Source organism: Leuresthes tenuis, unplaced genomic scaffold (genome assembly GCF_036924035.1).
Source record: "Leuresthes tenuis unplaced genomic scaffold, fLeuTen1.0.hap1 SCAF_16, whole genome shotgun sequence".
Classification (NCBI taxonomy): domain Eukaryota; kingdom Metazoa; phylum Chordata; class Actinopteri; order Atheriniformes; family Atherinopsidae; genus Leuresthes; species Leuresthes tenuis.
In genome coordinates, this window is record NW_027325370.1 from 5674783 (window position 1) to 5688264 (window position 13482).

At 41.6% G+C, this 13482-nt stretch overlaps 1 protein-coding gene across 2 annotated transcripts in view; it reads left to right on the plus strand.

The window, feature by feature from the left end:
* Positions 1–660: 660 nt before the first annotated feature.
* The window catches only part of LOC140271220 (ERC protein 2), a 151297-nt gene continuing 138475 nt past the window's right edge, over positions 661–13482 (plus strand). For both annotated transcript variants that reach the window (XM_072366339.1, XM_072366340.1), the window contains exons 1-4: positions 661–839; positions 2819–3934; positions 7219–7242; positions 7364–8107. In XM_072366339.1, the coding sequence (XP_072222440.1) occupies positions 3083–3934; positions 7219–7242; positions 7364–8107 (1620 nt within the window). In that variant the 5' untranslated portion in view covers positions 661–839; positions 2819–3082. The remainder of the gene's footprint in view (positions 840–2818; positions 3935–7218; positions 7243–7363; positions 8108–13482) is intronic.

A 13482-nucleotide genomic window follows, 5' to 3' on the forward strand; every position in this document is an offset into this window, starting at 1 on the left:
AATTACAGATCACCAACCATTACCATCCAAGTAAAAAGAGACTCTTTTAAAACGTAAGTTTAAAAGGAAAACTTCTGAGTGGGCTGTCGTGCATCAGTGTTATAAGTAACTTAGCACAGCTTGATGGTAACAGCACTACATGCCGCGAAATAATAAAAGTAACGAATTCCCAGCTTCCAATGTGAGCAGTACAGCTTGATGTCCTGTAGTCAATTATAGCCCGTAAACTGGCATCCCAATTGCTTTTTTGTCTCACGATCTGGCAACACCAACCGACAGATGGCATCGCTTTTCTGAGAACGAAACTTCCGATTAAAAATAGTTATTAGCTCATTTTCTGGTGAATGAAAGTATGGTAAACCGAGCAGCTGCAGACTCCTTATAACCATTCAAAGAGCACTTGAGCGCTGCCTCGAATCTCCACATGTAGCCAAATATTTTATTAAATTATGCGGTGTATTTTTTTTAACATCAAACACTTTCAGCCCGATTTGTTGTCTCCAATGTTTTATAAAGAAGTCTGAAATAAGGCTCCATTTGTTCATTTGCTTTAATTAATTTCTCAAATTAAATTGATCAAACTGGTTAAAGATCTTATAAGTACTTTCTTTTTTCAGCTGACGTTTATGTGGGTGTACGGGCAGATAAAAACCGTCCAATCGTTGCTATGCGTGCTACCATCCACAGTGCTCGCTCGTGCACGCCCCAGCTGGGTTTGCGCGCCCACGCGGACCTGATGGCAGGACAGGTCATATCTGAGCCGATGAGATCATGGAGTCTGCGCCGAGGTCGGACAGGATACGGCTGGGACTCATCGGTGATGGAGAGGTGCCTGACCGGTAAGCTGGAGCAACACGTAGAGTGTAAACCGGACTTTGTGGCGTTATATGAGCACATTATTCAAACAAATTAAATCGTGTGAGGTCAGTTTGCGTGTCAGATTAATCATTATGTAAGACACTAGCTCCAACTCATGTAGCCGTGTGCATATGAGCAAGAAACTAATCCTTCCAGCCGTGGTAGTGGTAGTAGAATCATTCGGGCGTCTGTGTCCAGAATCCAGCCTGCACGGTCATGCACAAAGACCCTTTTCCTCGTGTGGAAACCGTTTCGGTCTTCTCGCTTCATCTGTTCATCACTCTATGTTTGAAGTATGCTGAACTTAATTAAGAGCCGCGCATGGATGATAATTGTTCATGCAAATCCAAACGGTCTCCGCTCTTGCAGTTTTGGTGATGACTCGACTTTTCTCACCGCAGCAACAGCTGGTTGTCAACTCAAAAGTAAGTGCAGGCGCTGGTGGACCTAAATTAAGTTAAACAACCATTCATTTTTGAGCACTCCCATCAGTCCTTTTTTTTCTGTCCATCTTTTCGCTCTGTTACCGCGGTTTGACATGAAACTACACAGCTGTGCAAATTTAGCGCGTGCCAATTGAAATGGACCGCTGATTGAGGATACCTCTATCTTAATGCGAATAATGTAGACAAAGCTTTTATAGTGCCATTCGTGTGTTTAAAACTGTCTAAATACTCTACATCACGAATTTATCATTACGGTTCTACTTAAATTGCACTATTCCAACCAGGTCCAACAAGGTGCAATTCAATTATTCACGCAATTGGTGGTTCCCTTGTCTACACGGAAGGCTTAACTTATCGTCTCAAACAATAATGGATAAGGGATTGACGGCTATGTTATGACTGACAAGTAGACTTCACCAATCTGTCAGTGCCATCCCGTGCAGTGACTCCCAGCACCCAATCCTCTTAGATTAGAGGAGGGATTATGATTTGGATTTGCCTCTGCTTTGCAGACAGACCCCAATATCTGGTCCATCATGGACTGGGTTATGTTTGCTTTGATTCCCTGAGGATATTTTTAATATTGGATGGCTTTTTTACATATCAAATCCAACAAACGTCCATAACACCTCTGAATATGATCCAGAAACACCATGTTATAAGTGTGATTTATTGTAATGTAGGCACAGTACTAACATGTTATACTAAGTAGAATGTAGCCTAAATCCTAAGTGCCTATTTTTGTCCTCTATTTTTGGTTGAAGCCTGAGGTATGTCTACAGCCTGGCAAAGTTTGACTGTAAATTTAAAGTTGCCCCTAAGGGATGGTAGATAATGAGGAATGGTTTTCCAATTCCCCTGGCTGTCTCTCCAGGCCATAGAAAATTTTACATTGTTGTTTTCCCCCCTTCTTCAAGCCTCAGTAGGCATTCAAGACCATGCATGTTTAAATGATTACATTTAGTGCTGTCCGTGGTGCTGAAATGGACATACCACTCTAATGTGGTGACTATGATCATGTTTTAAACACAGTGGGTATGTGTGTATGTAGTGGATTATAGTATTCTATGTACCAGCACCAATCTATAGTCTGGTGGTTAAGTTAGATGTCAATTTCCTGTCCTCCAAACACTCTCAAAACCCTTAATAAGGAAGAGAGGATCACACAGCGATTGTATGAGACGTTGTTCAGAGGATCAGTGGCTTCCAGCCTCCTTCTGGGGATTCACAGTCTTGTTCATTCTCTTCGTCTTGTCTCTCTCACTCATAGGGAAAAGTAGAGAATATATGTTCAAGATTGTTGCACCTATTTGTGTTTGAGCAACTTTTAACAGAACTGTGATGAGCTTCTCATATAATTAAAAGTTCTGTAGGAAGTGTTTGTGTTTGCTTGAAGTATACAAAGTTGCAATTATCTGTTATGACTTTTGGATTTTTTCTACTACTTTTTCCATTCCTGATTCTTTTTGTATTATGATTTGTCTCAATGTTTGTCTTACCTTTTTCTGATTTAGAATTCATGATGACCTGCTTTGTAACAAAAATCGCAAGACCTCTGGCCTATGTGTCTGAGATCCCTGCTGCCAACATTCACAGCCATTTTCTTCTAAAAGTACTAAATAAGACTCAAGTCCTCCACATGCAGGGATGGACAGGTACAAACTGAGAGGCTGAGAAGTGGCCTTTTCTTTTATTATTTGTGCTGGTTCCATAAAGGGAGACAAACATTGTTCCAAATTGAACAGTTTCTTCTCAATGTCATATTTTGCCATATAACAATGCCTTTAAACATAAGAGCCAAGCCCTCGCACAGTAAGCTGTCGGCTGCCCCAAAAGGCACTGGGAACACTGATGGCAGCACATCTCATTCACGCTTCTCAAGGTCCCCTAAACAGGGCAAAGGCAAACAAGCTGTAAGCTCAGCACCAGGGTCCCGCTCAGGGCTTGAGCCAGGCTCTGTGTCAGGGGGTGTGCCTGCATCAACATCTAAACTTACAGGGACCCAAGGGTCAGTGTCAAAAATCAAAGGTAGTACAACAGCAAACAAAGGCTCAACTCGTGGCTCTGCAACAGCTCCAGGTGGTAAAACCCTCTCCATGGAGAATATACAGTCTTTGAGTGCTGCCTATGCCACTTCCGGCACCATGTATCCCAGTGAGCGAGAGACCTTGGAACCCTCTGGTGGGTACCCCAAAGGCACCATGACGTTAGGCCGGAGTACCAGCCGCTCCTCCTACACAGGCCGGACAACAGCCATGGGAAGCAGCCCAAACATCACATCCTCTGGAATGCATCACATGTCAGACCCTTGCGGAGACCAAACTATGCTTTCCTTAGGGACTTCTAGTCTACGGCGTCAATCTGGAAGATATACACAGACACCGGATTTGGCCGGGCGGGGAGAGGCTTCTACCTATGATCTCCAGGTTCAGCTGAAGGAGCTGCAGAGGGAGAATAACACCCTCCGGAGAGAACTAGATGGAGGGAGGGATGGAAAGACAGGCCACAGCACGAACAGTGTCAACTTCTGGAGCCCAGATGTAAAGAGAGACAAGGGGGTCAGGCGTGAGGAGGGAGTGAGGACCTCAGTTGTGAAGGACCAGTACAGGGTGAATCAAGATGATTTACAGGTAAGAAACCTGACAAATCTTTCGGCAGATATTTTAAATTTTACTATCTACTGTTTCAGTTGCTGCAATTCGAAACACCTGAACATTGCAGGGGTTTCTTTGTGGAGATGATACGATGATCACTTTGTTAAATCGCATGTTGCAAACACATGTTTTACGTTGACCCACCCATCTCCTCTGAACATCATTCTTCTCTCATTATGCCACTTCTTCTCATCTTCAAGGTTGCATTGACAGGCTTCTGTGCAGATTTTTCGTAACAATGTTTGCCAGGCTCCATGTGTTTCCATGGGAACGTACACTAGCGGCATCTACTCAAGGTGTTTGCCAGATACTGAAAAAGCTCACAGTTACTCATGAAAGAATGGTGACCAGTCTGTCCTGCACCATCTCTCCTTAGCGTCTGTCTCACTCAGTCTGAGGTGTTATCCATCTGTCTGCATAGCCACTGTGTAGTATCTGTTCTCTGTTTATCTTTCCTCTGGTTATATATCTTGTCAGCCTTCTGTTTCTCCATTTGTCTATGAATCGTTTAACGTCCCTTCATGTCTATTGTCTCGTATTATCACTCGATTTTTTTGCTGTTCATGATTTTTAAAATCCACACCATCCTGTAAATGAAAAAATATCTCTGACAATATTTCCCAGCATGGAGAAGCTTGTGTTGTTGAATTTGTGTTGCTTTTTCACACAAGCATGCAAAAACTTTAATAATTTCTACGCTCTCCCATCGTGACCAAGTAGCCACCTCTGCATTGGTATTTATAGCTTTTTCATCTCACATTGTCATACAGTGAGAGGACACTGTGACACACTCACACATGCGCAAATGTTTTAAAACCAAAAATGATAAATGACAAAAGATTGAAAACTTAAAGAGAAGTGACTAGATGCCAAAGTTATGCAACATCCTTTTCACTCTCATACAGTAAGCCTGCCACAGGAATATTTAAGGACTGCTGATTACCAGTTTTTTTTCCCTTTGAACAATACTGAGCTCAGTTGTCCTTGATTACTCCTCTGCATTTTTAGTCACACAATCTGTCCACTTTCCAGCAAGTTTAGCAAGTTCACAAAGAAAAGAAGCTAACATACACCTTTTTAGCATCTGTATATTTTTCTTCCCTTTGTCTGTCCAGACACAGACTCTTGCAGTTGTTCAAAACACAGAATAGGCTGCCCATTATACAGCTACCATGTTTTGTTGCTTAACCCTATTGTGTCTCACAATGTTTAGAATCCAGTTAGTAAAATTCTGAAATAACAGACATCTCTATCTCTTATAAGGAGATCTTACAAAATAGATGACACCCCCACCCCCTCCGCTCTTTTGTGTGACACAATGGCAAAGAAAATGTTCAGTCTGACAAGAGTCCTTTTCAATTAGCATAAGGAATGTCACCTTTTCTATCAGCTGAAGAGATCGCTGTTGCCTTCTCAGCCATCTGTTTGTTTGGGGTGTTTGCCGGCTGTGTGAATGTGTGTGTGTACACATATGCATTTGAGTCTGCAGTCTCAGTTGTATATGTGTCCGTGCGGAGGATTGTCCTCCCACTCTAACTTGATATTCAGTGCTGGCTGTTGCATTGATTATCTGTTTTCGCCCTCGCCTCCCTCCTACATCTCAACTCTGTGTCCTTGGTGCTCCCCGCCCTCTGGACACAAGCAGAGTCATGTTATTTCAGTAAAAATGAGTAATAGCTTTCCACAGAAGAAAAAAATATATATACATGACATTTTAAAAATAATAATAATTACATATATTTCTTTCTTTTTTTTTTTTTTAAATATGCTAAGTCTTAAATAAGTCGTGCGTCTATGGTTTTCAGTTGTTTCATTGATGAATATATTGGAATATCACTAGTCACAGCTTTTACATTTATAAGTTGATCTCTACAAATTTATTATTATTAATATCATAACATTACTTTAACCGACAACAGTTTTAGCTTTTACGTAAAGATTTATTAAACTAAACTAAACTAAACTAAACTAAACTAAACTAAACCTCTTTAGTTTAGAGGACCAAGCATTCACTTTTTACAAAAATAATTTTGAACAGAACAGTTTTCCGCTTTGCCTCAGTTCATTTTAAATGTTCTTTGGCCCAGAAGATGTCAGTGTTTCTGGATCATGTTCATATGTGGCTTTTGCTTTGCATGATAGAACTTTCACCTGCATTTGTGGAAGGCACAGTGAACTGTCACAGACATTGATCATTGATTCTGGAGAGTTCCTGAGTCCTTGCAGTGATTTCCATTACAGAATCATACCAGTTATGATTCTGGGCCCAAAGATTCTGGGCATCCAGTACTGATTGTCAGCTGTGTCTCTTGCACATACGATGTCTCCAGATTCTTTGAATGTTTTGTTGATATTTTGATACTATACATGATGAAATATTCAAAGTCTTTACAATTTTACATTGGGGAACAATCTTCTGTAATTGCTGCACAATTTGTAGGCACATTTTCTTTGTAGAAAGCTGAACCTTTGTCCATATTTCTTTCTCAGAGACTCTGCCTCTCTCAGGTGCTCTTTTTTTATACAGAATCAAATTATTAACCTGTTGCCAGCTGACCTAATTATTTGCAACATGTTTCTCCAGCTGTTTCTTTTTAGTACCACTTACCTTTCTAGCCTTGTCCTGTTTAACGTTTTTAGATGTGTTGCTGCCACCAGTTTCAACATTTATAAAAGTATATTATTAATTGAGATTTGCAAAATTTACACAGGCATAACTTTTTTGTAATTGGGGTTGCAGAACCATACTTAACTCCACATAACTTTTAAAGCATAAGAGAAAAGGTGTTATATGAGGGTACAATGTTTTGATTCAAAATAAGCTTCATTTATCATTTCTATTGTTTGGAACAATTAAGATTTCAGCTAATATAATCAACTTTAGTTCCAGCACTTTCCTTTATCATCTGAAATAAATATGGGCCCTGATTTTCTTTAAGACAATTCAGATTTTTGAATTTCTTGATAAAAAGCTCAAACTCTCGAGTGGAATCTTATTACACTTTGCGTTCTCTCCATTTGATATTCATTTCATTGCAAACAAACCCATTGTACTTCACCTCCATCACCTTCCTTGTTCTCACTCTGTTTCCAAGAGAAATCTTGCCCCCTTGTGGTCAAACTGTGTAACTCTCACCTAACGGTAAACCCAAGATGATTGAAGTAATTTACATGATGTTTCGTCTTTAGACTGCTTTTGAATTTGGCTTTATGTTTTGTATATCTGCGTGTTCTTCCTACATCACCTCTCTCTGCTGCAGCCAGGGGATATCAAAAGGAACAAGGTGTGTTTTTATGTGTCACTGCACATATTTTTAAGGTGTTTTGTCATTTGTTAAACTTCGCTTTTAGAATTGATGATTTGTGTGAAAGATTGTTGAATGAAATGGAACTTTCTCTTTATAGCAACTTCCGTTAACAGTTCAGGAGCTTCAGGAGGAACTGAGAGCTCACAGAGAGATGAACAGTCGCCTGCGGCAACAGCGGCAGCAGGGAAACTCCTATCGAGAACACCATATGGACCAGGACTTCAGAGGGGGGCTCAGCCCTGGCCACAGCCCCAGACATAGTTCCAATAACCTGCACAGTCCTGCACCAAAGAACAGCCCCAGAGCCAGCCCATCCAACACCTATAATCCAAGGCAACAGGAAGCTGACATCATCATTCACAGTCCTGGGTATGGTTGTACCACTGCAGTAGCCTCACAGAGACTTAGCCCAGCCAACACCCTTCAGCCTGGGATTAGAAACAGCCCAAATCAGCCGCTCTACAGTCTCAGCCAAGGTCCGGGAGGAGCGCCCAGTTCAAGTGCCCTTCGGCCCTGTAGCCCCTGTCAGGTGCCTGGGTGTGACGGCTTTTCCTCACCACCTCCACTGGATCTGTCAGAGGAGAACTTCTTCCAACTGCAGTCGGAGCATGAACGGCAAGCCAAGGAGCTGTCCCTGCTGAAGAAGACCATGGAAGAGATGGAGATGAGAATTGACTCGCAGAAGCAGACACTGGGTGCTCGGGACGAGAGCATTCAGAGGCTGTTGGAGATGCTTCAGGGTCAGGGTCAGGGGCACTGCGGACGGGGTCAGCGGTCGGGCATCATAACGATGGCAGCACAGGAGGCTGAAGCCCAGCTGGAGAGCATGCATTTGAGAGAGGTATGTTTATCTTCCTTATTTTTCCAAAAGCTCCTATATCTCAAAGGAGGGGCTGGTTATATATGTGAACTAATAATCTACATATTTTTTGTTAAAAACATAATCTAACAGCTTGTTATTGTGGTGGCTTAAAATTTTTCTTAATGTGGACTTAAGCATCCAGATAACATGTGATTTTCAATACAGATGTAGATTTTGTAATATATACTGCAAATTGTAGATGTTTCTTCCAATATTGTTGATTTTATGTATACATCTGTTTTTCGACATCATTTTATTGCCTATGTTAATTGATGAGATTATCAAGATGAATGCTTGGCCGTGCACTTATGTTTGTGTCAGTGCGTGCACCTGTTAATTTGTCTGTATTATGTGTGAGTGTGGGAGCAGAGAGCAGCTCAGCAGGACTTATCAATGGGCAGATTAACATACGGATAGCTCTAAGCTTGTGTTCAGCCATACAGTTTTACGATCTCACTCTGCTTGTGTGTGTGCATGCATGCGTGTCCCTGAGGACGAATGTGCTCACGTGGTCGCTGTTCATACACCACTTTGTGGTGTTCTTTGCATTTGGCAGCCATTCTTCTACATACAGCATGTGGTGAGCTTTGTTGTGCAGCCATCTGGATTAATGTTTAAGTTAGCAGTGAATATGTCGCAGCCAATCAAAAAACAAACACATGAATTGTTGAATGCATCTTTCCTGTTATTCTGTTTGCTGCACAGGTGTATCTGTATCCCCTGCTATGTGGACTGGCAGTAGGCTGCTCTTTATCTCCTCACTCCTGCCTTATCTATTTTTAACTCCTAAATCTTCTTAGCCTTTAATTTCTCTACCTCTATATCTGTGTGTGTGTGTGCATTCCATTTCTGTGCATGCCTCTCATATTGTTTGTGTCATAATGTTCTTGTTTTTTTGCGTCTGTGTCGTTAGTCTGCCTCTCTGTGTCCAGTCCAAATAAACATGGGTGTCTGTGTGTTTGTGTGTACGTGAGCATGCCTACACATCTGGATCCCATCGGCTTAGCGTTTCACGCGAGAACACTCCCTCTCAGGCTTGCCGGTGGCTGACGGGATATCTGCCCATGCCGGGTGTTTGGCCACTGAGGTTTTGTCAAAGGGCAGTCTGGGTGTCTCACCTCATGCTAATTCAGCTGCTGTTGTGTGTGTGCACGTCTGTCTGCGTGTTATGTATGGGACCCAACCACGCTTTGTATGTAAGAGGTGAGTACCTGTTCACACACACTGGGTGTCATGCTATTTTTAACCATTTGACAGCTTAAGACATGCTGTGTAAGCTACAGAGGAGGAGGGGGCAATTGGGTCTGAGAGGCCTGTCAGAGGGAGAGGGAGAGATGGGAGAAAGGTTCTGTTTTTCCTAAAGTAGAAAAACAGGCTGTGTTTGTCTGAATATTAATGTATGATTAATGAGCGAACACACTCTGACCTCCCTGATTGAAAAGAGAGGTGCTTGTTGATCTTGCTTTTTTTCCTCTAGTTTCCCTCTGGTCTCTTCTGCTGTGAGATGGGGGTGATGGAGAACTTTTTCTTTTTTTTTTAATTCTTAAGTTCTCTGATAGCTAGATTCTTTCAACACTTTGTGGTTGGTGTGGAGTTTGTGAAAAAGTTGGTCTTACTGAAGGAATTCTTTGCACAACAAGATGAACCTTACTTCCAATGTAGGCCTCTCCCTTTGTTTATCTGTTACGCTTGCACTTGTCATGGTGAATGCAAGCCAGCATTGGTATAGTTTTACAATTACTTCTATTAGGGGGCACCCCTTTTACTTTTCTGATTAGCTCCAACGGAAACCAACCCAACTGCTTTTCATTACCGCACCCAAAGCACTCTTCTTAATGACCCAGCATGTTTACTTTGAGCTGGTATCTTAAATGGCTCCATTTTCAATTTGTCCCATCTTATATTTGTCCTTAAGACATAGCTGAGAGTTGATGTTGGGTCTTCGTATTCTCAATGGTGTGATCTTAGATTTGGGTGTACGTTACATTTTCTTTCAGTAAGCAGAACTTTGATATGTGAAAATGCATGAACTTTCTTTCCTTTGTTGTAGCATTAAAGACTAACATACCAAGTCCAGATGTGAAATCCCTTGAACCAGCTGTATATGTGTGTATGGTCTGCGGATGTGCAATATATATGGGAGTACAGCCCACTCGATCATTCCTTCACCTGCCGATGTATGTTGTCATGGTATAGTGTGTGTAGTGGTGCACTCTCACTTGTGCTTCCTGTTCAGTTTTGTCAGCTGTCAACCTGACTGAACATAGTAACTCTGGCACATCTTTGTAAATCTTCTCACTTTACTGCTTGAATGAGTACACAGGACTGATTGACGTCAGATGTGAAAAAAATATGTGGAAAACATGAGTGATAGAACAATAGGTTGGTAGGTAAAAAAATAAGTATTTTTCCTCTTTAATGTTTACATGCAACTGTAAATCTTTGCAGTACCAGCAATGTCCACAGAGAGGCAGTGTTCTGTCACAGTTTGACTACTGTGGCGATTACTTTCACTGTGAACCAAACTTATGCTGGGACACACAAACATACACACATACACGCTGAGAGGCATAAATCTGGGCCTAATTGACTCTCCCCAGCCACCAGGTCCCTGTAGACCCAATGATAACAGCCGCACCACTGGTCTGTTCCTGCCCAGCCTTGACCTGATGCCAAAGGCGCACACAGACTCACTGGAGAGATTTTTGCTTTGGCATTTATTCTCTTTTACATATCACTCTACTGATAGTGTTACATGTTCTGTAAAGACTCCCCATAAAGTCAGGGTCTCTTTTTTATGTGAGGACACCTCACTCAGTGTCAGATCAGTGAAGCTGAGTATATTGCTCAGTTCCTGTTAAGGAAAAGCAAGCATTTATGGTTCCCTTGGCTTCAGAACTCCTGCTGCTTGTTTTTGCTGCTCTTATTTATCTTGAACCCTCTTTCAAACAATAACAAAACTTCAGAAATTCAGCTTTTTAAAGCTTTTTTTGTGCCAAGTGAATGTTCATGTCAAGCTTTTTTTCAGCTTTTTTTCCCCCAATTTTTCCTTTTCCTCACTTTCTCAGGCCAGCAGATTCTTAATTTTGATTTTCCCTTTGCTTGTCTGTCCATCCGTGTTTCCCACTCTCCTTTTCTTCCCCTCTAGGCTTATGTGCTATCTGTTGTGGTTTGCTTAATTATCAAACAGCCTTTCCCGGATGGAGTTTTCTAGGTGCTGCATACTTTGGCCACTTTCAGCCTTTTCTAACAACTCCCCTCTAAAATAAAATCAGACGGCTACCGTTATTATCAGCAAACACACACAGCAATTCTTCCCCTGTTCCTGCTGAGACCTGGGAATCATATACCTGCTACACTCTGTTAATCTCCCAGGACGTTTGGGTAGAAAACCCTATTTCTCTGACAGGCTTTCATTCACTCTGATATTCCATTTGTTTTGTTAAACTACCTTTTTCAGTCACTAAACTAAAGGGCACGTGACTGATAAGTGTGTGTGTGAAGATGTGTGTGTCTCTAGAAAACTGTGCATGCTCTAGTTTTTGAATGCTGTATATGACACCATTGCCTTGAGGCTAGAATTGAACCTTTTGACCGTATCCTTCATTCAGGATGGTGGGACTTATTGCTATAGTATTACGTTTGATCCTATTCGTTCCATATGCTCTGCAAACTGACACATATGGAGCAGAAAAGACTGTCTTTGATGACATGCTCTCTTGCGTGACTTAATTTCCCCCACTGAGAGACAACAATTTGAAGAATTGTTAATCTGTTGTTGATAAAGAGTTCATAAATGCTCCAAGGGACAGATAAATGTCCACAGGCAGTCAAAGTGACGGACAGGAACAGGGTGGCTTAACCACACTCAGAGTGGCACATTATTACACATTTGGTCATTGGAAGATTAGGACTGTGGCAGCAGTAGGAATGCCAGTCTGTGGGAGGCATGCTCTGACAACAGTAATCCCTCCTATTCACAACTGACATGGACAAGAGGATAAGGTCCTTGTCTCCTATCATCTCAATTCAGCTGCAGAACTGAGAAGAAACATTTCATTCTGCTGCCTGTCCCTGCTGGTCTATTCAGGATTGTATGTCCTCTGACTGCCTGATGTGCTTTCTCATTCTGGGTATTCCGTCTTCTTGTTTGCCTCTTTTATGATTTTGCCTCTGATCATTTTTGCCCTGTTGAGATTTATTTCCATGTGGCCTTTTGGTTTTGTACGCATTTTTTATTTCAACCCTTACTGAAGAGGACAAGACATGTTTGCCACTTTCTTGCAGCTGTAGCAGGCAGTTCTCCCCCTATGATGTGGGCTGGCATTTTTCTCATTAGTGAAAACATGTGTGTGGATATTTCATCACCTGCAGCTTCTATTGTTTCCATGGAGTATGATAAGCCTCTGTGTTTCAGTAAAGACAGATATGGGTGTGGACCAAAAGAACTGTTTTCCATCACTGAGGTGCCTCATTTAGGGCCACTCCCTCATTACCACAACTAACTTGAGCTGCTTGGTGGTCAGCAAATCAGACTGTGGTTGTTAGAGCGGCGTCTGGGTGTGAATATATTTGACTGTGCTGATGTACAGATGGCATTTTTAAAAGAAGAACATCCCTCTTACTCTTCTATTAAAATAACCCTTTGAATATGTTTATAACTAAACAGTTCTTTGTTGTTATTTTTCCCATATTTACCCCACACAGATGTACCTACACAGAAACTCGATGATTGTTACAATAGCAGATATCTTCCCTTCAAGATGAGTGAATGCTGTTATGGTGGTGAGGCAGTTCAAAGTTATGCAGCATTTGGTAGAGCAGAGGAGTTGCCATTTTTAAGAGAAGCGTTTTTATGCATCAGAATGTGTGTGTGCCAGTGTGTCTGTTAGCTTGAGCGTGTGCATGCTTTTGTGTAGGCATGGCTGTAGGCCAGGGCTACCATTAATTATTGATAGAAAAAGCTTAGCGCATGTGCTGGCAGAAAGTGTTGCTAAGCAGGAGCTTTAGCATGCCAGAGACATCTGAGAGAGAGACAGAGAAAACAAGTGGGAGATAAGAAGTCGGAAGATTCAAACTGAAAGAGAAATAGAGACAGATTCATATGCTCTAAAGCTGAATGTGCTGGTCGCTAGTGAATCAGAAAGTAGAAGAAGGCTGAAGATAAGGCAGAGAAAACTGATATTTGCACTTGTTTTTAGATAAAGAAAAAGTCTTCAGGAGAGTATGAGATCAGGGACCAGCCTGAAGGTCACAGAAAAACTTTTTTGGCAGATTGTTTATGGAAGTGCAGTAGATTATGCAACAATTCTTTAATAATACTTAATATTTACTTGACTTAAGAACAATGGAGT